This window comes from Tauraco erythrolophus, chromosome 12 (assembly GCF_009769465.1).
Source record: "Tauraco erythrolophus isolate bTauEry1 chromosome 12, bTauEry1.pri, whole genome shotgun sequence".
Classification (NCBI taxonomy): Eukaryota; Metazoa; Chordata; class Aves; order Musophagiformes; family Musophagidae; genus Tauraco; species Tauraco erythrolophus.
In genome coordinates, this window is record NC_141476.1 from 11,669,760 (window position 1) to 11,695,582 (window position 25,823).

Genomic DNA, 25,823 nt, shown 5'->3' on the forward strand with positions numbered 1-25,823 from the left:
GGGGATTATTATAACATGTGATCTTCTTCCTGTTCTTTATATGTGCTTTTTTTTTTTTTTTTTTTTTGGGTGGAGGAGGAGGGGGAGGATGGGTCGGTTCCGCACCTCCTCGTCGGCTGGGCTGGTCCTTGTTGCGCTCGGATGTAGTAGGCGTTGTTTTCCAGCCGCAGCTTCTCCACCAGGAGCCGATGCGGGTGTGCGTGTGCGTGTGCGTGTGTGTGTGTGTGTGTGTGTGTGTGCGGGGGTGTGTGTGTGTGCGTGTGCGGGGAGGTGTGTGCGCTGGCGTGTGTGTGCGCAGGGCGGGGGCAGCCTGCGCAGCCCGCCCGGCCGGTGCCTGCTGTCCCTGCAGCACCCTCTGCCAGCCCGCCCGGCACATGACACCTGCCCTGCAGCGGGGCACTGCCCGCCGCCCCGGGCACACAGCCCCCGCCCCGGCACCTACACGGCAGCCCCAGGGCGTGGGGAGGGCCGGGCGGCTGCTGGGTTTGGTGCAGGTGCGGCTCACCCGGTGTACCGGCGGGCACACGCGCCGGGTTTCTTCCTATGGTCACGGACATGAGATGGGACAAGCCAGGCAGCGAGGGGGCTTGTGACTTCCCAGAGAAGCTGAGGGGGCTGCTCTGGCACCACTGACACACATGCCTGCCCCAGCCAACACTGGGCATGACCCTGAAGTGGGATTTGCTCAGGTGACTCAGACACAAAGCTCCCAGTGACCCAGAGAGGCTCCGGCATGGAGCGATCAGGGGGTTGCAGTGCTCGGCCCTAGAAATAATTTTAATTCAGGTAGTGAGTTCCTCCCACCCAGCTTCATTCTCTTCCTTCAGCTTTCATAGCAGTGTAATACTATTAACTTCGGCTTCATGTCACAGAGGGAAGAAGATCCAATGAGTGTCCATATGTTGACGAGGTTATTCTTGTGCCCATGTGTGCACAGGATCAGACCTTAGAGGGATTTGGGGAATGTGGGTTATACAAAGAAGAACAAGGAAAAACCTCTTTCCCTTTGGGGTGGGAATGTTTATGTAAGGCAGGTTTATTTAGCTAGCGTTTGCGGTAGAATTTTCTGACTTTACCCTTATCTTCCTTTTTTGTATGTTTTTAATAAGAAAATCCAATAGAAAATTTTAAAATACGAAGGAGGCATTTTCCTCTCCTTTCTGTCTTTGTCTTTGTTTGAAAATAGCTAAAATACTGTATAATTACAAAATAAAATTCTCCTGCCATGAATGACAGTTAGTGTCCTTCAGAGGGTTTGAGTCTGATGTTTGTTCAGCTCCCCTGGGATATTCTGAGTTCTTTCAACTCAAGCATCTTCAGTGGGAGCTGGGGATGTGCAGTATGTCCTAGAGCTAAAGCTGATGTGACATTAATGAGATGCTGTCATTTAATAATTGTGCTTTGTTGTCATCGCTTGTTGATTGCTGCCTTTGTGGGAAAATGTATTTTTTTCTTCCTAGGTTTTAGGCTCATTCCTAACTGAAATGTTTCTCCCAGTTAATTTCACCAGGCTCTTGAGAAAATTCCCTGGCCATGAGTTGTAGTTCCATGGATGTAATAAAGGTCAAAAAGCTTCTGTATAATTTAAGCAACTCAAAATAGAGAGCACAGTTCATATTGCACTGTAAGTGGAAAGTCGAAGTTAGGTATATTCATTTACTTATGACGTCTGGATGGCAGTACCGTAAGACTTTCCAGTTGTTGTTGACTGTAGGATATAAAAGTGACTTAGAACTGAAAGCCTTAATTCTTCCTCCCAATTATTGCCTGTCTTGAGAAAACGACTACCAGTGCTAATGAGTACATTTCCAGTTTCATACTACTAAAATCCATTCATGCGTGTGATTTGAGAGCAGCGAACACCTAAGGGGGAAATTTTGCTGTTATCATTGACAACCACTGTTGTCTAGAAGACGAATTGATGAGATCTGAGGAACAGCCCATACCTAGAGGTGTCAAACGGAGAACGCCGTTCTTAGCTGAACAGTGTGTATGAACAGTGACATGAATAATAATGACAACCTTTAGTCAGTTCCTAAACTATAGAGATGTAAATGCATGATCCTTGAGGTCTCAGGCAAGGTTCGTGCTCCAGATGATGACTCTTACTAGGACATTGGGGGAATCAGATGATTTGGAAAGTGACTGAGTTTGCTCTAGTGGCTTAACACAGTACCAGCTGACAAAACACCCAGAGAATAAACAGCAAAACTGTGAATCATTCATTTTGGGGGAGGAGGGAAGAGCCAATGGCATGGCACAGAGGGGGAGGTGTGTCACCTATGCTGCCTGCTTGACAGGCCTGTTTGCAAAAGCCAGAGGACAGGTTGTCCTCTTCGAGATCACCCCAGAGTGGTGGTATATCTCAATTGCTTAGCATCTTGCTTGCCTGCACCCTTCGTTCCCTGTTCCTTGTAGCTCTCCAGTTTGCCTTGCCTTTCCTCCTCGTATTTCCTTGGCAGCTATGACCAGCCTGAAGGAAATCTGTCGTGGCCTTCCTCTATACCCTTTGCCTGAAAACAGAGGTCGGAGGAAAGGAATACCCCATGCACCCGTGAGAACTCCTAATCTCACTGCTGAGGAGAAAAAGGTAACCTGGAGTTTTGCAGGGCCTCACTTCTTTTCAGATAATTGCAGCTCAGGGCAGCAGACCCGATTGCCTCAGACGCTTTTCTGAGTGTGTGCCTGACTTTGTGGCAAATGTATTTCCTTGGTGTTATAATTTCAATGGGTAATAGGACAAAGTACTGGAAACTCTTCTGCTTACTTGCTTTCTTCCTCCCCCAGAGATAAGCAGATTGATATGAGGCAGATTTGCTGCACAACAGCTTCTGTGACTTTAACTGGCTAAACAAGAGGCATGGGACTTCAATACTGTCAATCCAGCAGTGTTCTTTGGAGATGAAGTTATGAATGCTGTTGCAAAAACACTGCATATGTACGGGAGTGAAAGCTAACCCTCAAATACAATAAACATCAAATATGGTGAATCAACATCATGATACAAGCTACACGTCTGTATATTTGCATAAAAGATCCAAGGATGATTTATTTTAACCTGTAGTCTGAGCGTCCTGGAATTTAGGCGAGTTTGTAGGGAGTTGAGTTAATTATTTGTCTTTAGTTGTGTAATTCTTTTCCTGTCTCTTTTTGTTTGAATAGTACACGCTAAAGTAATCATTGCATTATTTCACGTTAGAGATTAAAAAAAAAAAATCAGCAGCAGCAAACAATGGTCGGTGGGTGGAGATCCTTAGGAATTTGTACAGGAGAGGATAAGGTGAGTTCCTTAGTTTGAAAGTCTGTGCTTCATCACATGTAACATCACTTATAATGTGACATTCTGGTCAGAGGACAGAAGTTCTTTCCCCTCTAACAAATTGCACGCAACATCCTTGCCTTCGTGGGAGTTCCTCACTGGCATCGGCAGCCAAATTCCTTCAATGTCCACTTCCACAAGCAGAGGAGAGCTTAGTTGAAGGGTAGAAGGAGGAACAGCTGTGAGATATCCAAAGAGGATATACTTAAATGTCAGGAGCATTCATGACTGAGACATCCTGTCTGTGCCTGGGACAGTTCAGACACATGGAAGTGTGGCTACTAAGCGTGCAGAAGCAGGATGTGGTGATGGCTGTGAAGATAAAGAAGTGGGAAGTGAGCTTCACTGCATGGCAGAACACTGTCAGTCATCTCCATTTTATTCCTTGCCTTCGCTAAATCACTTTTTCCCAGGAGAAGACTGCTGTAGCGTGAAGCAGTCCATGTTGCAGGAGAGGAGATGGGTTCTCTCAAAAGGATGCCAAACCTTACTCTCTAGCTGGGAGAGAATGGTAATGTCGAAGTCCTTACTCCCTATATAGAGACTGGGATAGTTTCCTGCCTCCTTTAAGTGTTGCAGGGAGATGGCAGTAGATTGATTTTCTGGTCCCAGTCTGCTGTCTAATATTCTACCCTCATATCTCCTTCTTATCTATGACATGTGGTAAGAAGTCATGCTCATTGGGTTTTTATTAGACTGTTGAAATTTTAAAAGCTTCCTTTCTGATTTATTTTACTCTTAATCTCCACCTTAGAGTCTTTATAGTCTCAGCTGGTATTTATTTCATATCTGAACGGTCAAATCTCTTTTTTTTTTAGAGGTGTTCCATGCGTAGAAAAGCATGTAGACAGATAACTATCGGAAAGTCTTCAAGGTGGTTTTTAAGTCTTGAGACAGGATTCCAGATTTCGTTGCTGGTGTGTAACGCTGAACATATTGCGAGGCTTGCCTTTATGTATGACACTGTTAATTATCTAATTGAAGTGCTCAGGGGAAGCTTTGGCAGAAGTGAAGTTAATAATGCTCTGCTAATTTCCTCAGGATTTGTCCGTGTCTTCATGTGCTTTCATGCCAGTTTTAGCCTTTTCTACAATAATGAACTTTAGCACTATCAACGTTTTATTTTCTTGGGCTTCCTTTTGTGGTTACAACAGAAATCCTGTAAGTGAGATCTATAAAGTTCTATGTGCTTTGAGGCTTGCTGAAGAGGTATATATTTCTTCCTATCATACTAACTTTAATCTTCTTGGATAAATCAAGCCATTTCTCAGAACTGATTCTGTTTATATGTTTCCTGAATTCTCTTCCTTTGGTGTTCTTTCCCTGAGGCCTGAAACAGCTACATCCTCTCTCCTTCCACAGCTCAGGAAATTCTAGCTTTCTGTTTCTCAGCATCTGTATCCTTATGTAACTATGCTACAAAGAAATTACCCCTAAAATCTTTTGCATGGTGTGTCCTTTGTAGAAATAGAATGTTGCATGCTCAGTACTCATTGACATTCCAGAAAAGCTGATGCAACTTGGGAAGAATGTGCACTTCCCACATGTTGCTCAGAATCAGGAAAAAAAATGGTATGTCTTCATCCATGCGGCAGTTCCCTTATTTATCTTAGAGCAAAGTCATGTTACAGTCTTCCTGCTACCCCAGCATGACCACCTGTTACCTGGTTACGGTATGGTTTGTGTTTCTGTAATAGGGCCCTGAGGGCACTAATGGGTCTTAATGACCCTGATGAGCCTCACCTGAGATCTCCACCCACACCTTTTGCCCATAGCCTTTTGGGCTTCATTTAAGCTCAGGACCGAGCTTTCAATCTTATTTATGTTGGAGATGCCTCTGTCTCCAGTTCTGTCATAGCACATCCCTGTGCTGAGCTATGGACCTCATTGATCTGGTCTCCAATCTGTGAGTGGATTTGCCACTATGAGCCTTTCTGGTGATTTCTGGGTCCAGTCTCTCTGTGGTAACCATCACCCGACCTGATCCTGACTTGCACTCCTGTCTTGGCTCCAGACTTGCACTTTGCTATGATCTTGCCTGATGATATGGACTCCTGATGGAACCTGGCTGCCATCCATGGCTGCCCTGCTCACCTTCCTCAGGTACTGTGAGGCTGGACCCTGGCTGGTGAGGTGCTTGTCCTGCTGGCTGTGTTACTCTGATTGACTCCTGATCCCTCAGAGAGCAGCTGGGCCTTGCTGCTTCATGATCATACTAGTACAAAGAGCTGAAAACCAGAGCCTGTGAAGTTGTGTAGCACCTGAAGCTCTTGTTGAACTTTCTGAAGAAGCAGCAGGACATTTGATCTTAATGGTTGTTTTACACATCCAGAAATGAGGCCCCTTTTAAAAGCTTATACGTGGACTGGAAAGGCCAACCTGTTGGCTGCTGTTTTGGACTATCTAGATGATAGAAGTTGATTAAACTTTCACAGCCCATGGAGCATTTATAGAAATGGCCATTCAGAAATGCCATATTTACTTCCCAGTTGAGCTGTTCTAAACTAGGACCGATCAGGAAGAATAATGCATGAAACAACAATCTTGCTTTTACAGTTGCTGTTTACAGAATAGCGCCACTAAAGATTCTGGGCCCGGATATCATCAGGCAGAAGATGACAGGTGAGCAACATCTGCCCTTTCCCATTTCCACTGGGAAAGGGCAGAACTAAGAATTACATTGTTTTAGAGTTAAGCTAGTCGCTTCCCCAGGGAGACTGCAAATTTTGGTGTTTGAGTGTCTCAAGATTCTTAAATTGGTAGTCCTGATGACCTTGTTAGAAGAGGGAAATGAATGCCATTCCTTCTGAAGAGGCACTGGCTCTTCAACAAACACTAATTAACAAAGAGGCTGGTATACTTGATTTCTCAAGAGAATCCCACAACAAAGGTATTTACGTTGGAGCAGGATTTCATGGCTTCTTTTGACTATGTTTTGTAGATATTGAGAGGTCTGAATCTTGATTAAAAAGCAGCAGGATCTTGTTTTGCTGTACAAATGCCACTGAATACAAAAAGACACCTTACTAGTGACTAGAGCTTAAACACAAGAATCAAATGTTACCTCCACCTGGCAGATCTAAGAGGAAGACTTTGCATCTGATGCTTGCATTGCACAGAGCTGAACTGAATCAGTAACTCAGCAAATTCATAGTGGGTTTTCCAAAACAATGTATCGGGTTCAGGAGTATAAGTGCAATTGATTTTGTTATTTTAAGACACCAGTGAACTCTGGACCTGATTTTTCAGACATGGTGAGCACATGCAGCTTAAGCTTCTGTCAGTGGAAGTTGTAAACAGAAAGAACATCTAAATATCAAATGCACAATGTTTAATATTTAGAATGTGAAATGTCTGTTATAGGTAGAAATCAATCCTACTTAAAGGTCAGAATAATGTTTTATATGGTGCTTTAATGAAACATAAGGAATAATGTCCTTGTATCGCCTTTCCACAAAAGCATGATGATCTGCCTATTTGAATTTGCTCCTTGAGTGCCTTTCTCAGGTTATTCAGTTTATAGCTCGTTTATAGCTCAATAATGAATATGCAAAATTCTCCCTGATGCACATGGCAATTGCCCTTTCATAAAGCAGTCAGGCTCCATCTAAGCAATTTTAAGAGCCCTAGCTCTCTTATTGAGAGACTGCTTCAGAATCTCTTATATTTAAATTTTTCTAATTTCAAGACTACTTTTTAAGGCTAATTCACAGCTATTTATTCCTCTTCTAGCATTTCTCTGAAATTCCTTCTGCTTTGACGTTTATCCTGCAGTGAGACAGCAATCAAACGTCACCTTTGTTCAGTGAAGCTAAACAAGCCACAGTCTTAGTCCTCTCTTATAAGATCATTTCTCTATTGTCTATGCAACTGAGGCATCCTTTCCACCCTTCATGTAACATCCAAGTTCATGTTTCATTAATGTTTGCATCATCAACATTCAGGCTGCTGCTAATGTGTAACATGAATAGGATAGAGGCTCAGACTAAGGGAATTGAATTGAAAATCCCAACAGATTGTGCTTGCTTGTATTTTTAGGGCAAAGAAAAATATTTTCCCATCAGTTGCATTATAATACAAATAATATATTGATTAAAGACTGGGTGGTTCTTGCCAGACTGGAAGCAAAATGTTCATCCTGATAGTTCTCTGTAATTCTCATAGGCAGCCAAAATGCCAAATGTGGCAATGTTTTCCTCTTTATTTTGTTGTTGCAAGCAGTGCAGTTGATTTTATTCTTACTTGGGAAATTTCTTAGATCTAGAACACACTGTGATGGCTGCTTGCCTCTCAAATTGACTTTGAAAATCCCCTTATATTGTCATAGTGTGGATATAGCTGGGATTTTTGTGTTTATTAATAACATGCGCTTGAAAAATGACTGCTTATCTCTCTGGAGAAGAATAAGGTGGTACTTGAAGATAGAATTTGCATTTGCTCATCTGTTAAATAGGTTTTCCCCCTCATCATTCTCTGTGTGGAATGGCAAATCTAATTTGTAAGGGTTTACTGGTCTGATCCTCAGCTGGTGTAAATCAGTACAGCTTCACTGATCTGAAAAGGTCTGACCTGTCTGCCTGTTCAGTATCAACCATGCCAACAAGAACCTCTCAGTATGAGGCACTTTTAGATTTAGAGATATTCTTTCAGTCTGCTTCAAGGTACGTGAAACCAGCATGCTGGGATGCAGGGGCTGGAGAGCTCTAGCTGTCAGAGCCAGACCATAGTCATGCCCAATCAGTAACCCTTATTACTGAGCTAAGGGCTGTGTAGAGCTTTTCAGGACTTCTTACCAGGATGAATGGTGATGATACCTAGATCGGATGGTTCTAGGTTCTAGATATGTATTTCCTGTATTATAGCTTGCTCCTTCACTTCCTCCAGAAAATACTTGCTTCCATAACTCTTTGAACTGTCAATAGCAGGAGTCACAAACACGTGGTATCCTTGCTGTGCTCAGCCCTCTCTGAAACTGGGCTTTCCTGGTTGTTTTGTAGACTGTTACCAGATTTCAAAGCAAACTTGATCCCTTTCTATCCTTTCCACAGCCATTAAAAATCAGCCTAAAGATGTGAAATTCTGTATGATTTGTGAATCTCTTCAACTAAAAGTAATTTGGATTGCGTCGCCATTTGTCAGGGAACTTACAGGATCTTTTAGCATCTTTGCATGATATTGGGTTTTTAAATATTACAAAATCATTATTCTCATTATGGTTTTAATCAAATGGAACGTGCAATGCAGAGACACGACATGTTACTAAAGATAGTGATTTATTTGTGGTGTCTTCCATCCAAAAGGACATGCTGTGCTTTGCAAACCATAAGTAATGTCTTTGAAGGCAATAGGGAGTATAAGCCACGTAGTATCATCTTCACAATTTAATTCAGTGCCTAGTAATCACTTCAGCTACTTTGGAAGTGATACATGTAGCATCAATAAAAATAATGTCAACCACCACCCTCTGCAATACATTAGGACGCTAAATGTGGTGAATCTTTAAAACTTAGCCCAAGAACATCTTCATCTGGGAGTATGTCACATAACCCAGGGCTAAGATCCCTTTCTTGAATGGAACATACAGTATGGTCCTCAATGTCTCTAGGAGTTCAGGGTCTCAGTCTAAGGTTTTCGGAACAATTTTTTCCTTGGTATTTCAGTGCCCCCTAGCATTGTGAGAGGGAATTTGTCCATGTCTGATATCAATAGGATTGAGCACTACTTAATAAATCTCCAAGGTCTCTCCATGCAAATTTTGGGGGATAGGAAGGGGAGGGTTACATGTGCACAGCAGTTGAATTTACAAGGAAAGATGGGAATGGAAACACTTCAATAGGAAAGCAGGAATGGAGCTCCCCTGGTGTGAGCTTGGCCTTTTAAATTATGTCATCCTTGTGATAGCTTAGGCAGGCTTCCAGCTGAGTCTGATTAAAGTTCAGGGCCACCCGCTTACCTCCTTTTCTCTTTTGCCTCAATTTTTGTGTCTCTCGTTGTTTTTGTTTTTGTTTTCTTTTGGCAGCTGGCTTTGCGCAATGCCTTGCGTTATTTCCCACCTGAAATACAAAAGAAGCTGGTGCTGGAATTTGCCGAAGAACTCAGGCTGTATGGCCATATCTATATGTACAGATTCTTTCCAGATATTGAGATGAGGTAAGGACTGGATGGTTCACATTGCATAGGGCTGCCATTTGCTTGCCAGCCTTCACCTGTGAAACTGATCTTTAAATAATGGCATTGCTGTGACCTGATTTACCTCTCATAGAAGTCATGTCAAAACATATTAGTGAACTGCATTATCTCAACAAATTGCATGTTCAGTGTATCATTAGATAGCAATGGTTTCATTTCCAATAAGAGATACTGCATGTTTTGAGATGCTGTCCTGTAAAGCTACGTAACAGTGATCCTTCATCCTCCAGCGTTCACCCTGTTCTCTGTCCTCATGAGAGTCCTGTGGGACTAGTAGGGAGGCAGTGTGCACCTTCTGAATAGGCTGTGGCATGGCCAGGACAATCTCGCTGCTGGAAAGCTCAGCACCGCTCAACATGGAAAGGATTATGTAAGGTTATGTTCTTGGTAATGCCAGCTTTACCATACACATAGATCCCAAATGCTCTGCCCCATGGCAAGTCTTAGTTTGTAGAGACCAGTCATTATTCAGAGACCTCAGATTGCAACCTGGACAGAAAACTTGCAATAGCCCTGAGCAGTTGCAAGTCTCAACTGAATCAAGAGCTAAGATCAGATGAGTGAATTGCTTGGGAGCTGCTGTGAGTGGCTGATTGTTTCCCAGACTCAGAGAAGGTTTTCCGGGCTTAAAAGAAAGACAGTACATTTTCCCCATCATTGGAACCGGTATCTGACCTTGTTTTTTAATATGCTGTACCTGTTGCCTGCTAATCTTGAAGCATCACTTCATTTTATGGCTGATGGGACTAATGTTTGTGAAGCAGAACAGTTTTAGAGAGGGCTGCCAGGGGCTAGCTGCCTTTTATTTTAAGACCGATTGATTCTATTTTGTATCCAGCAGGGGTCTGGTTAATGTCTATACAGAAATCTGAATAAAGCAAGCAATTAGAAAGCACTCTGCTTTCCACAGACATCCATGTTTCTGTGCTGTCCCTATTAGTCTGAGGTCAGCTCTTGCAGAATTCAGCAAAGGGGAGGACAACTGAAAGACTGTTTGAAAGATCTTGCAGAGCTGGACTTCAGAGGACCCTAGTCCTGAACTACAGATGAGGACACCTTCCACTCAAGCTTGGATGAAACAGTCCACCAGCTTGTTTCCGTCACTGGCATCAGTGACTCTTTGATAGCTTCAATTTTTTTTTTCTTTGTGACCATTTCACTGATCACTCTTTCTAATAGATTCTTACAGTCTCACATTAAGACAATGCCTTTTGCTCCCTGTAGTCTGGTAGTATTTGATTTTTGTCCTGTTATGTTCTGGGGAGCACAGTCCAACTTGGTTCTGTTCCATTTAACACCCATGTTCCCATGCTCAGCTGTTATTTGAACTTTGGGTTTCTTATGTTCTGAGTAATATTATGTGGAAATATCTCCTCTTGATGAATTGATATAATTCCACAGAAATACTGTTATTTTATCACATCAAGCTTAGAAAAGGAGAAAACACTAATCAAGTATTGTGGAAAAACTCACATGCTTTCCCTTCTGGTTTGGCAATGACTACAAGGCATTTGTTTTAGAATCCTGATGTAAAAAGCTAGGATAAAGTGCATATGATCATGGGAGGAGCCCATTTGCTAAATCTGTAGAATATACATTCCAGATCTTGGCTCATGAGCTGGTCAGCAGATATCCAATTTATTTTGTAACTGGCACTCTTTAGCCTAACATTTTCAGTATAACTGTTTTCCTTCTACAAAGCAAGTATCCAGCCGCTGAAGATCTATGGTCTGATAAAAGGAAGATCATTTAGAAACCGTAACAAATGATGCTATCTACCTTCAGGACTGCCAAGCATACGTAATGATGTTGTTGCTTACAGAAAGAGAAAGAGCAAAACTCTTGATCAATGGTTATACTTCCTTTTGGTATCACACCTTAGAGGCCTCCGCACAATTGTACCAAGATCATGCAAACACAGCAAAGGAACTGTCCCTGCTCTGAAGAGCTGCAGCATACATCTAGGACTAGAAGTTTTAGAGCAGTTTGGTATGACAGACAGTGGAGGAGAAGATAGTGAGATGACTGTAGCAGTTGACCTCGAAGCACATTAGTGCTAGGAAAGCTGACTTACTTTTGTGAGGTTTTCCAATACCTCACCTCTCAACTTTCTGGATGAAATACATCTTATTTAGTAAAAAGGCCCATATTTCTCCTAACTAGTTCAGTTTTTGAGAGCTTCTTTGGGACTGAAAGTCAAGCTGCGTGTTTTTTCTTAGATTGGATCTTAAATAACAAGGGCCGATGAGCCTGAAGGTGACTTCTACTGATGCTGTTTTCCTTGGCATTGCAGGACTTCGCTGCTTGGCCTGGCAACTGGGTTACAGGGGCCAGTTTCAGCATCCCAAAAATAATCTAGTTAAAAAGCAATGAGAACTCTTGGCCACTGTATTTATAACCAACCCTGATTAATTGATTCAGCAAATGATAAACTGAATACAAATTCTTTCTTTGTTTAGTTCTGATAACAGCTAAAACCTGATTTACCAGTTAAGGTACATACGTCATTTCAGATCTGTACTTTCTCCTTTTGTTTTTTCCTTCCCTTCTGAAAAAAGCCTGGAACTCAAACAAATGTGTTGGCATGTGGGGATATTTCTGTGGGGTGTGTTGTTGTGGTTGCCCTTGTAAGTCAGAGTATCTCTCCTAAATTTTTGTGACTACCATTTCAGAGCGTACCCCATAGGAGAATACCCTTGCAAGACCAAATCAGCTGCTGCCATTATGTTGATGATCATGAATAATCTGGATCCCTCAGTGGCTCAGGTAAGGTACAGTGAAAATAAGGAAGCTGGATTCATGGGGTGGCAGCAAATCTGCAAGTTACTTCCCATATGTGCTCTCACGTAAAATCTGAAGAATTTAGGCATATAGGTGGACTTAACCCCTGTGAGCTCTGCTTTTAGTACATTGCTTCTACAATGTATGTTGAAAAATTAGTGCTGATGCTTCCTGTATCTTTGAAAGCTCATTCCTCAAGGACAGATTTACAGAGGATTATAGGACCAAAGTCCCTCCTTACAAGCACTACCCAGTGTAATGCATCTTTTTGCAAATGGCAGGGGAGAGGCCATGCAACTATGTCCTGCTGGTTGTACACTCTTCCAGCTGTAAATGCCAGTGGCAACCAAACTGTAAGCTCACTTGGTCCCTCTTTAAGGGAGTTTACTGGGATGTCTGCCTAATGCAGAAACTGCAATCAGGGAATCACTTTGTAGCATTGTGCATCCAAAATACCGTTGTAACAATAACAAACACCTCATTTTGAAAAATATTTTATTTTTTTTCTTAAATTGTTGCTTTTATGATGGTATTGTCTGATTTGAAGAATCTAGAAAGTGTTGATGCAATAAGCTCTAGAAAAGAGTTATTACTGACATTAAAAAAAAATAACTCGGAGATACAGTGAAACATTTCAGAAAAGTGCTTGCTTTATTATTGTTAAATTGCCTTTTTCAGTTTCCCCAGGAGCTTGTCACTTATGGAGGAAATGGGCAGGTCTTCAGCAACTGGGCACAGGTAGGACATTGCTGCTTTTGCAACTTGTTTCACAAAACCAGTTTCACCCTCCCCCACACACATTCTGCTTAGGCAGTTTGTGATAATTCTTGGCAGTCGTTGTCTTGAAATACTCCAAAACATCCTGTCTGGATAGAGGAATGCTCAGTTATGAGCTACATAGACAGGGAGAGCTTTATTTAGGAAGGAGAGCACAGACAGGCCAATAGAAATACTAAACATAATGTATGGTGATGTAAAGACTGGTTCTTTGTCTTTCTCCGAAGCCTTTGTATGTGCTTGTGTATTTTGCATTTTAGAGTTCAAAATTAATTCTAGGAAACAAAAAAAGTATATTTTGCTTGCTTGTTTCTGGTACTTTTGCAACACTTTTCACAACAAGTAGTGGAATTAAAAAGGAAAACGCTTTGATTAAAGAAAGTACAATCCTGAGTCTTTTTCCAAGCAATTCAGATTAGCTGTAAATATTTACATGCTAGCTGGCCAGATTATAATGCACTTTACTGTCAGGCCTAGCAACATTATACCTAATCTTCTGAGAATAATGCCACGTGGGTAAAAGCCTGTCTAAATTGGAGCTGAGATGTTTAAGGTGTGGTTGTATAATCTCTGTTCTCCTTTTCTATCAAAAAATGACAATAAATATACTTGCTTTAATCCAAGTACTGCAAAATGCATGTGGGAAACATTTTCAGGAGATCTTTGATATCAGCAACATATTTAGACTTGAGTTTTTTATGAGCTAAACTTATTCTCTCAAGAAAAACATATGCCCTGAATCTGAATGCTCTACAGATGTGTGGTGGCAGGAGAAAGGCTTAATGAATAACCCTCCTGAGTGTCTGTGGATAGGCACAAATGTGGTTCTTGTGAATGCCAAAACCACATCATCCCTGCAGCCTCTGGTGTGCCCCAAGGCCAGAGACTGAGGGCAGGTGAAGATGGGGCATTGAGTTTTGCAGTGCAGAACAGATAAGGCACAGGTGAAAAGCTACATCACCCTGAAGAGCAGCATCACTCCTGGAGGCTGGGAAGATCTTGATTTCTGATTCTGTAGTTTACATAAGCAAAAGCTGACTTAAGGAGACAACTTTTGTCATAAAGAATCATGTATGCACCTTGTTTTGGCTTTACCTGAATCTGGCCTCTTGCTTATTAAAACATCCAGGCAAAACTAACATGTAGATGAAGTTCTTATTTAGGGGAGAGGAATGGGTTCTTTGCTGTAGTGTGGAACCAAGAGACATGGGGTTTTTTTTGCAGTTTGTGATTTTTTTGTTTGTGACTGAGAGAAAACTCATGCTTCAGTTTCCTAATCTGGTAAATGGGAATTAAACAGAAGTTTTAGGCAGCTTTTGAGGCAAAACTGTTTTGACTTTAAAAAGAAAGATACCATGACAGTGCACACCATTTCTTTATTCTGTGTATTAATTAGTAAATGCCAGTTAACTACCTGAATTTTGCAGCATTTCTGATACAAGCAGTGTCAGCAGTTTATATAGTAGCCTTTGTTGGACTGACATCCCTTAAGCAGATGCTGGGCTGCAAGGTGAAGCAGAAGCACTGCCAAAGTCAGAAATATTCTGTTTTCTCTTATTCTCATCCAAGCCAGAGCTCTGACCTGTAGTTGTTTCACAGAAGAACAAACAAAACCTTTTTGGTTTTGCTTACTTAGAGTAGGAATCACATGAATGATTCAGTTATGACAGAACATTTTGTTCTGTTTGTGGCTTGAAAACAACATGCTTTTTGGAAATCTGTCATTGCAAAGTTCCTAGTGAAAGTTTCAGTTCAGTTTATATCATCCATGCAGGCCTGTGCTTTCTTCTGAATAATTTTAACAGAAAGAACCATGTCCAGAGCTAACTTTACAAACCTCCAGACAACAGAACTGTTCTTTAATCTAGGAAAGGCTTTTGCCTCTGTCTTACTAGCTGTGCCTTTCAATGCAAAAAAAATCTAACTATCTTACAGCTTCTAGTTTTATTAAAGTTTTTCCCAGCCTGCTAAAGAGTTGAGAGTTCAGCTAGCTACCTTTTCTGTCCCAGGACCAGAATTTGGCTATTCAGCATTGTTCATGAAACAAAAATAAAACATAAGAAGCAAGACAGTCACTCTAGTAACACTTTCCTGCTTGACTTAACTCACAACTTGGAAATTAGCTGGGTTAGAAGAGACTGGCTTCAAATCTGTACTGTTTTTTATTCAGATCGAAGACATGGGTTAAGTGCCCATGACAACTGATGTTGCTGTCTCTGATCAGCAGTTCCATTTTTGCCAAAACTTTGTCTCCCTACTTTTTGAATTCCAATATTGAATGGGAAAGCTCCTCTCGGGCCTAGTTGTCACGTGCTAAAAGTCCCGTGGAATATAATGGGCTTTGTGATAGACAATGATGGATGTGAGTCAAATCTATAGGTAGCTTAGATGGTCAAACCCTGCTTTTCGGCATCCATCAAGAGTAACTATTGAATTATGCAGATGAAGTTGAGATGCATTTATTTGTGTATTCCTGAGTACCTCATGCATTTTCTTCACTGTCCATAAGGAAGACTGAATTTTTCTGAGAAGAACAATTATTTCATTTTTAAGTCATATCCATTGTCACATCCATTTGTTGAAAAGATGACATGCACCAGGAGATGCTGAATTACCAGTTTCAGATTAGGATCAACAATATGTATGGATATTTTAATCACTTTTATAGGGAAAATTTTGCAGTTTGGCTTTGGAAAGATTGCCAGAAAAGTGCCAGATCCAAACGGTTAACCTCAAGATAAAATTAGAAAAACTTTAAAAATGAAGGATTTCTGGGGTTTGTACTGGAGAAATTATCCTGGAACTTATTCAGACTTTTGCTAGTTGGTGATTTATGTTTCCTGCTGAGTGATGTCTCTTAATGGACTTTATTAAAAGCAAGAATGTGTTGAGAGCTCTGGCTGTTATTCCAGATGCGAATACACCTCACTATCTCTATAGCTGCCTTCATACTTAAAGCTTAGCAGCTTTGCAAAGGAACATAAATATAAGATGGAATCAGGTTCCTTCTTCCCTCACTTTCCTTGCTTTTCCTTTCAGTTCTGGTTGGTAATGCGCTATTTGTCAGAGATGACTGAAGAGCAAACACTAGTAATGTACAGTGGACATCCTCTGGGACTTTTTCCCAGCCATCGATATGCTCCTCGATTGATCATTACTAATGGCATGGTAGGTACTAGCATCTTGTTTTCTCTTTTTTTCTGCTCTTCTGTTTAGTTTCCAAGTAATTGCTGGATTAAAATATTATTTATACTGCCTGAACTTACAACAGCACACAGGAGAATCTGGGGTCCAAATTCTGCAGTATTTATTTCAGTACAGTCACTCTCACATCAAGTGTGCTGATGTGCCGTGATGGAGGGAATGAGCTTCTCCTCATTAGATAACTTCCATTCTGACAGCCTGCACTGTACGTGTTCTTGACGTAAACAGTTCAGCTCAGCTCAGTTTGGAAGATTTAAAAGCCCTCAATAGGGAAACAAATAACTTTTAATCAGATGCTCAGATATATGGACTGTGCTTTGCTTGGAAGGCAAGCTGAACAAGTGAACATACTGGTTCATTGCCATTCTTTTGAGATGTTTCAATTTCTGTCTCTCTGCAGGGTAGTTTTGTGGCTAGAGAACTGCTTTCCTTAAAACTTGCATGACAGTCACACTGCCAGAAAGACCAGGCATTTTTATCTAGTATTAGAATGCATGGAATAAAATACCTGAATTACTCCTCCTGTTTTTCACTGTTTTTCTGTGTGTATGACCAGAGTTAGAGAAATGTAGGCTGTTAAAAAGATCTGCTTAAATGTCTGATTTGCTTATCTGGGTTTTCTTTTGATTGTTTTCTTAGGTTATTCCCAACTATTCCACCAGAGATGAATATGAGAAAATGTTTGCTTTGGGAGTAACAATGTAAGAAGATACTTCACTATTAAAATATATAAAATACTAACTAAAATGCGATTTAGACATCGAGCAGTGGCTGGTTAAAATTTCTAATGCAGATGATTTTCAACTACGCTGCAAAGTATTAGTGCATGCTTAAGTGGAATTACTTAGGAGTTTGAGTTATGTTCAGTCACATATATAAGGATGTAATTGAGGTCTGCTAGGAATTAGTATTAGGTTTATGTGTGAGACTTGGCTGAATTGCAGCCTGAAGCCTTAATCATAACCTACTTATAGCACTGGCTAGTTCAACTTTGCAGTGGTTGTTTTGCAATCTACAGAAAACACAATCCTTTGCACTAAGAGAAAGCTTTGAAGTAGAAAATGATTATTTTTTATATTTTTTTAATTATTATTTACCTGTGTTTTTTTACTGCTCATCTAGTTGATGAGCACAGGATTTTCTGTGTACCATGGAAAGAATAAATTAAAAATGTCTGGAGAGTTGGATGTGTTCAGATAAGGAAACTGGAAGAAATGAAAGGGCCTGAATAGAGAATGTCCATTGGGAATTTCCTGGAGATTTCATAGGAATGTGGACAACTGATTTGGGCTAACAACTTAAAAAGTGACTATGTGACTTAGAAATGTGAGTGCCACTGAAAACCAATGGCATAAACATGCCAACAATGTGAAAAGGGGTGTCCTAGTTACTATGCTAAATGCCAAAGCAAGTTTACACTCTGTTTTTTGATCCATGCATTTTTTTAACTCAATTTAATGATGTACATGATCCTTCAAAAACATGTTGCTGCGTTGCTAATGAAGAAACTCAATTGAGTTGTGAATTTGATAATAGCAGATTTTTAACAACAAATCAAAGCACTGAGTTATACTGGAAGCATGTAAACAGGTATAGAATTAATTCCAGCCTGTTTAACATGGTATCATTGTGTTCCTTGCTGTTCCTAGGTATGGTCAGATGACTGCAGGGAGCTACTGCTACATTGGGCCTCAGGGAATAGTCCATGGAACTGTGGTAAGAAACTGGGGAAAGCTCTACTTGTCAGTACCTATTGGAGGAGGGTATCTATCTCTTGCAGTGGCTGGTGACTGAAGTGGAATGGATTGCTATGAGAGAATGTTCTGGCTACCAAAGCAATTCTGACTGTCCACTCCTTAAATTAATGTCCTTCCACTCAGATAGTCCATAGCATCTTATTTAGAACACAGACGTGAAAGAATCTGCAATCAGGGTGTCAATCTGAGCTCATGTCCAGCTACCATAAGTGAAGCGTGAATCAATCAAATGTGTTAGATAAAAATAGTTTATTTGCTTGTTTTCTGAGCTGTTTTCCTTAGCTGTCTTTTGCAGCTATCTTGAATAAGTCTCTATATCCCAAAAGCAGCATGTTGGGAACCACTGGTTATTGTATTTCATGGTGAGAGAAATAAACATTAAGAGGATAAATGATTTCATAACATCACTTTAACATGTTTCCTTTTTATAAGAATGGTTTCATGGTCTCAATGATGTCCAAGTTTCAAACTCTGTTGCAAAAGGGACCGAAGATCTTTAAATTTCAGGGACTCTAGGAAAAATAGCTCCTGATAATTGCTATATTGTGTTGTGTGCAGCTTACAGTGCTCAATGCAGGCCGTCGCTACTTGAAGGCAGAAGACTTGTCAGGAAAGGTGTTTGTTACTTCTGGTCTTGGAGGGATGAGTGGGGCTCAAGCAAAGGCTGCAGTTATTGCTGGGTGTGTGGGGATCATTGCAGAGGTGAGAGCAATGCTTCTTTTATTTTGTCATCTGTCCTTCATGTGCGGAATCTCCAGATCTCCCTCATTTTCCTGATCTGACATGTTCCTCAAGTTACCGACAAGCCAAACACAGAGAGAGATACTCTTTTCTAAGATCTGTCTATCCCTTTCATTGCTGAGCATTTTTCACTTTTATTCACTCTCTATTCATTCACTGGATCAGACTGTAGGGATGTGGACTGTAACTTCTTAGGATTGCTTCACAAATAATGCAGAATGATGCTGTCAGATGAGCCATTCTCAGTGATTGAGCTACCCTCATTTCATGTGTGAAAGAGTAACTTCCACAGGCAACTCCCATGGGAACTACACCCTCTTATGCCAAAAAAGTCTGTGTTAAAAAGGTGTTAGTTACATTAATCTTTAATGGCTCTGGCACCCTTATCAGGTGCAATGGAAAGTACCTGTTAAAAACGTTGGTACGATTCACTCATCAAGGTTGGGACTAGCTAAGTTGCTTGGTGTTGTGATTCTTTGAAGTCAATGGGGTTTGTAAAACTGGGAATTTTAAAGTTGACTTCAGTATGAAGATGGTGAGGCTAATTACAAGCACTTAGTGAAATCCCGGTTTCTAGACAATGAAGGTCAGTTCTGCTTAAGGGAGAACGCTGATGAGGTAGAAGTTCTGTAGTACCATTTTCCCTGTTCTCTGAAGCTCACATATTCTTTGTAGAGTCTTTCATCCTGATGTAATGTTTGTCTGTTCCAAATATGTTAAAATAGCCCAGCTATTTCCTCCCATAAACAGAGGATCTAATAATGATCTGTGATTCAAAGACTGCTAAGGTCCAAGCAATTGGAATAGTGTATGATAGGATCCACTGGATCCACAGATATCCTTAAGTATCATATATAATGCAGAAAAGCAACATCATGATCTTGGTAAGTATATATGCCTGTAAGCTTTGAGTGAAATACATTTTCACACAAAAAGTAATATTGGGTTCTCCTAATTAGGGTTCTCCTAATACCAGCTATTATGCTTATCATAGGGTTCTGTTCTAACAAATCAGATGGAAGGATGGACTACAAAAACACTGCAACAATTTTTCAACAGAAAATGTTGTTCTGCAATTCTGTGAAAATGGTAGTGAATATCTTTTAATTATATTGACTACTGAGAAGCAATAAACACTTCCATGCATTTCTTTTCTCATGACTACCTTGAATTAAATACACTGGGGAAGCATTCTTGATGGAGCAGATATAGGACTCGCCAAAATGCATTGAGCTCTCTTGACTCTCTGTAGGTGATGAGCTCTTATTACTGCTCCAGAGGAAGAAAGATTTTGAGAACCAAACTCCAGTGGGAGTTTAGCTTTCTCAGCCAAAGTAATTTATAGAGAGAATTAGCTGACAGACCTCTGCTGTAGGCATGTCATTTGCGGTAATGAAAAGGGTCAGAATATTGCGATCTGACCCATGGTAATTATAATTAAACTTCAAAACATAATAGGTCAGACTGCCTATGTGGCATGCAGTAAATCTGATCTGCTCTGGGTAGCTTGGGTCTTATTCATGGAAGGTCAGGTTTTCATCTGTTTTGCAATGATGGTCCAAAAATTCTTTTGTTAGCACATGAGTTTTGCATGTATTTGACATCTTACCAGGTACTCCCTGCAGAGGAAATAAATTTATTCAATTTATTATTGAGTAAATGATTATTGAATAAATTATCTTTATTCAGACTTCCACTCTGTCATCATGATCTTTCAAATGCCAGAATACAAAGGAAAGATTCCAGTGAAAGCTATTCACAGCAGTCCTTTGTCCTTTTCATCTCTACAGCTGCAGATGATTTTGTTCAGGAGACTGAATATCGCCTGGTTTTTATCTCCTGTGAGATGATCCTTGTCGGAAATGAGTCTCAGGAGCACATGTGGATAGCTATATATATGTACATATTATTTATTTAAGGAACTATTTATGCAAATGACATTGAATTGTGCAAGAGATGTCATGTTGTCAGCCAGGGCTTCCGAAGCTCAGACAGAAGGGATTAATGGTGCAAGTCTTTTACCTCTTCTGTTTGACACGAAGCAGATTGTAATTTTATGAAATAATTGTGTGGAGGGCCAGACTATCTCCTCTGAGCTGCACTAAGCTCTCTAGGGTTACACTGGAGGTGACATTAGTTCATCATGTTTGTACAATTTTATAAACTATTGAGATGCTGATCAAAAAATAAGCGTAGTTTTGAAAGTGTGGTTCAAAGGATGCTAGTTTTCTTGAGTAAGCTAGCAAGTCTGTGAGACACTAAGACTGTCAGAGAGGTCTGAAATAAAACGTGCAGGATGTGGTAACAGATATAGATAGATCTGATCTGTGTTATGCTGAGCTTTAAATGAACCCAATTCCTGTAATTCATACGGACCATTTAATATCTTTCCTCCTGTGCTGATTTAAATAACTCCTAAAGAAGCTGTCCCCCATGGCACCTGACTTTATTGAATAATTTCATTGGCAGTGACACTGATATTATCATAATCTGAGGGTTTGGAAGGATAGTCTTTATTACTGATGTAGGAAATGATGGAAGGTTTCTCATTCTAAGAATAATGAGGAAAGAAAAGGTTTCCTGGTGTTCAAGCAACTCCTGAATGTGGATCTTATTTAATTCACAATAAATACTTTGTTAATGAGAAATAATAGAATGAAAATGATGAAAGCAGGTTATAGAAAATGACATCATGAAATACTAGAAGATACTCAGGTTGTGTTTTTATGCATATGCACCACTGTGGGTGTTTAAATCTGTTGCTACCACAGGAAATTGGCTTGATTTCATTTTGCCACTTGCTTTATGCCACTGATAGCTCGTTAAAAAAAGTCTTAATGATGTGCAAGTTTGTGCATTGAACCATTAATATGGAATCTGTGCCAAAGCCTCCACAGTTTATCTATCCATTTATATTTTTATCCATCTGTCTCTTGTGCATATACACACTGACACACACAGAAGCTGAGCCCAGAAGAGAGTACAGATTTGGGACTGAGTTTGTTTGGAGCTTCAAAGTTCAGACAAGAGGGAAGTAAAGACATAGTTTTGTTTTGATCCATTCCATTTTTCAGAGGCATTAGCCAGCTGCGACAAGAAAATGCTTTCCTCTTTTCTTTTCCATATTTGGTTGAGATTTTCAACCAGCAGTTGAAGAACAAAAGTGAGAGTCAATTTTATTCAGCAAACCATTGCTTCATCCTAGGCAGTCTGGCAAAAATGTCTATCTCTGAGCTGATCAAAGAAAATATTTCCTTAATTAAATAGAAATTCTATTTTCATAGAAAATAGCTGGATTTGAATAATAAATTGGAAAAATTTTGTTTCATTTTATTCAATATAATCAAGAAAAGAAACAATAAGAATAGTTAAAATTGGTGGGAAACTATTACCTCTTGTACAATTTTAATGATTTTTGATTTGTAAAGTATTTTGTGAACTGTGTATCAAAAAGCTTTTTTTCTTGCTTTGAGCCTGGAGTAAAGAAATCAGATGTAAAATAAGTACTTTAACAATCCCTCCATATTCCTAAGGCAAAGGCCAGGCTATTTCTTTTTGTTTGCTACTCTCTATTGCAGGCTAACTGAAAAACTAAAGATAAAAGTGACTGAATAGGGGAAACAGGAGTTTTAAGATCTCTGCTATTCCTCTTAGGTTGACGAAGCAGCACTTCTGAAACGTCACAATCAGGGATGGCTGATGGAAATTTGTAACAACCTGGACCATTGCATTGCTCGCCTTAGGTATGACTTGTAACGTAATAAAACGTGTTTCTCTGCTTCCTAGTCCTCGCTTTACCTCTTTCTGCATTGTGCCATTTTAATGTAAATATAGAAGGGGTTGAGGGTCACCTCTTCTTACTCCAGGTGTGCTTTTGAATGTGAATCCATCCTTCCAAACAGCAGCAGTTGTCATTAGTGACTACAAATGCTTGCTGCAAGGCACTACCAGTGCTTCATATAGTTTATGTATGTTAAATGTGTCTTCATTCAGTTTCTCATGAATATGCATAGAGCAATTTCAAATAATGTTGCACTTGAAGCATCACTCAAGCTTTCTGAAATCAGTGATTAACAATTACATAAAGGTTGAAAGATCTGTTGCCTAGATGAGTGTTGGAAACCACATATAGACTTTTTTGCTGGGTTTGATTCTCTGTGGTTTGTATATTGCAAAATGGAATTACATGAGGTGCATTTTCTTCAACTAATCTATTTAATCTATTCTAGAGATGCAAGAAAGAATAAAATTGCCCTTAGTTTGGGTTACCATGGGAATGTGGTAGACCTATGGTAAGTAGTATATATGGATAATGGATATATTCATGCTCTTGCTTGTTAGTCAACATGGAATCAGCTCCCAAACTTGGAAGAGAAGAGGTATTAAACCTAGTGCTGAGTTTATTACTCTAGATGCTCATGAAAAGCTCTATTATCAAAAGAAGGGTCTTCATCCTTGTGTTCCAGTTCCCAGTTGTTTTCATGCATATTCTCCTTTCCTTATGGAACAATGAATTTCTAAGGGAAAGAAATCCCTAGGATTCTTCGTTGGATGAAGAAAGAATCTATCCCTTTCTTTATAACCTTTTGCTAATTGGATAGCAAGAAAATGTCTTTGACTTCAGTGAAGAGTAAAAGTACTGATTGAATAAAAATAATCAGATGATGGATAGAAATTCTGGCACTCTTGAGGCTTTATCCAATGGTAAATCTTGCTGTTACACCATATACCAAGAGTTGAGACTGAGCAGTAAGACTGCTATGTCATGCTCGCATTTGACTCATCTATCATTCCTGCACAGGTAAACGTGAAGTATAAAAGTTGCACCTAAATCTTCATCACCATAATTTCCTACCTCCTGACTGCTAAAAAAACCCTTACCTCTTGGGATGGAAGAAGTTCACCCGAAAGAGGACTTAGAATATGAAACGACAGCTTCTGTTCAAACACTTCATTTATTGTCTTCCCCAGGGAGAGGCTAGCATATGAGCTGGACACAACAGGGGAGCTGCTAGTTGATCTAGGGTCTGACCAAACTTCATGTCATAACCCATTCAGTGGGGGATACTATCCGGTCCAGCTTGGCTTTGAGGAAGCAAAGCAGCTCCTTTCCACCAATCCGGGGAAGTTCCGGACCCTGGTACAAGAGAGGTAAATGTTTTGGCGATACATGTTTTTAACCTTTAGGTTTAGTTGCTCTGCAAGTGATCAGATCTTTGTCTTTCTCACAAGAAGTTTCTGTTCTTTGGTATTTCGGTAGAAATCTGAGATAGTGCCACAGTACTCATAACTCCCAGCTTTCTGCTTATACAGCTATCAAGCTATCACTCAGAATCTGGCAGATATCACTTACCTACTGTTCTAGGAGTAGTCTCTAGTGTATAAGATCAGAGGTATGAACACTAATGCTTTATTTCATTTCCATAAATTTGTAAATTGCATTAGGTTTTAAAAATCTCAGACAATAAGTACAATTCTACGTAGTATATCAATTGGTTTTGATTCCCTGAATATAGCACAAAAACCTGATGGGTAAGCCAGAAGGTCCATCTCGCCTGCCATGCTTCCAGCTGTGGCTAGAAATGTTTTTTTAGGAAAGGATATAAGAAGGAGACAAACTTCCCCAATCACGCCTCCAGCTTCCTGCAACTGTAACTAAGTTCTGTTTAGTATTTTGATTTTGAGGAGCTACTCCTGATTTCCAAGTTTGCACATGAAATTGGAATTGGACATTATAAAAGGAGCAATTTGGCATAATTTATATATAAATAGAGAACTGTGGAACAGAGGCAGCAAGCTGTACTGTTGATCTCAACTGGTGCTTTCGAGACTTTATGGCTCCTACTCTGGTTTTGTTCAACTTGAACATTCCTGCTGGAACTTTTTTCCAGTAGAAGGTAGAATATGTGCGTGTAATCTATTTGACTTTGGATGAGGGACCTACAAAGACCTTTCCAGTTTCCTAATTTTGTATCATGCTGCTCTAAGACAAAGGTAACAGGTAAATTTCTGAGAGGGACTCATTTCTAACAAGCTAGGTATGACCTAAACAAATCCAATTCCATTTGTTAGGCATTGATTTAATTCACTAGAGTTCCAAGAGGTTATACCTATGAATGTACAACTCCATATGGAACTATGCATTGTGATTGGAACTGGATAATATTAAGTGGAAATGGTATCACAAAGAGCAGTCCTGGAGTATGGCCCACTATTGGAAACAGGGAAAGTTGGGCTGTTTTGGCCAAGGGAGGGATCAAAACAGTGATGTTTAGCCATTTTCAGTTTTAGTGTCTCTACTCACTTTCTCCGTGAACTTCTTAAGCTCTTTTGCAGTTTTGTGTAGACTGTTTTTTGTGATTACTTTCCATCTAATTAATGAAGTTCCCCTAATGACTGTAAATCACTTTGAGATTTGGGAATAATAGATGCTACAAAGATTGAAAGCATCTCAGCTGATATCTTATGGATTTATGTCTGAATTTCTCTGACGTCTTTCAGTTCCATCTGTCACCCCAAATCCCATGACTTTAGTGAGTTCATTATATTCTTCTTTTTGATATTTTATTAATCTCAAAAATAATAATTTCCTTCTTTATTTCAGTCTGAAAAGACATGTGGCTGCTATTAACAGACTAGCTGATAAGGGCATGTTTTTTTGGGATTATGGCAATGCTTTTCTCTTGGAAGCTCAAAGAGCTGGTGAGTAGATCTTGGAGTTCTTAAGTGGAAGCAAAGACAATCCTGCATGCATCTTCCCAGCTTTGTATTTTGGTAGGATAGGGCTGACCACTGTGTTATGCCACTCTTTAGTGTCTCTCTCTCTCTTTCTCTCATTCTCTGAGACCCCTCACCTTCTCCGTGGCTGAGGTTAAGCCTCTGTGGGAAGCCAGGTGTAATTTGGTTTTACATTTTATAGTTTTTCTTCAATTCACTGACTGTTAAAATCCTTTTATAGGTGCTGATGTTGAGAAGAGAGGAGCCAATAAAACCGAATTTCGATATCCTTCCTACGTTCAGCACATCATGGGGTGCGTTGGGGAGAGCTTGGAATA

The 25,823-nt window shown here is 40.1% G+C and overlaps 1 protein-coding gene across 1 annotated transcript in view; it reads left to right on the plus strand.

Annotated features, from left to right (window-relative positions):
- Positions 1 to 2,464: 2,464 nt before the first annotated feature.
- Positions 2,465 to 25,823, plus strand: part of UROC1 (urocanate hydratase 1) — a 43,713-nt gene continuing 20,354 nt past the window's right edge. Inside the window, exons 1-13 of the mRNA XM_009981672.2 lie at positions 2,465 to 2,590; positions 9,339 to 9,469; positions 12,181 to 12,274; positions 12,968 to 13,027; positions 16,106 to 16,234; positions 16,910 to 16,971; positions 17,920 to 17,986; positions 18,586 to 18,729; positions 22,423 to 22,511; positions 22,998 to 23,060; positions 23,740 to 23,919; positions 25,373 to 25,470; positions 25,727 to 25,799. Coding sequence (XP_009979974.1) covers positions 2,465 to 2,590; positions 9,339 to 9,469; positions 12,181 to 12,274; positions 12,968 to 13,027; positions 16,106 to 16,234; positions 16,910 to 16,971; positions 17,920 to 17,986; positions 18,586 to 18,729; positions 22,423 to 22,511; positions 22,998 to 23,060; positions 23,740 to 23,919; positions 25,373 to 25,470; positions 25,727 to 25,799 — 1,316 coding nt within the window. The remainder of the gene's footprint in view (positions 2,591 to 9,338; positions 9,470 to 12,180; positions 12,275 to 12,967; positions 13,028 to 16,105; positions 16,235 to 16,909; positions 16,972 to 17,919; positions 17,987 to 18,585; positions 18,730 to 22,422; positions 22,512 to 22,997; positions 23,061 to 23,739; positions 23,920 to 25,372; positions 25,471 to 25,726; positions 25,800 to 25,823) is intronic.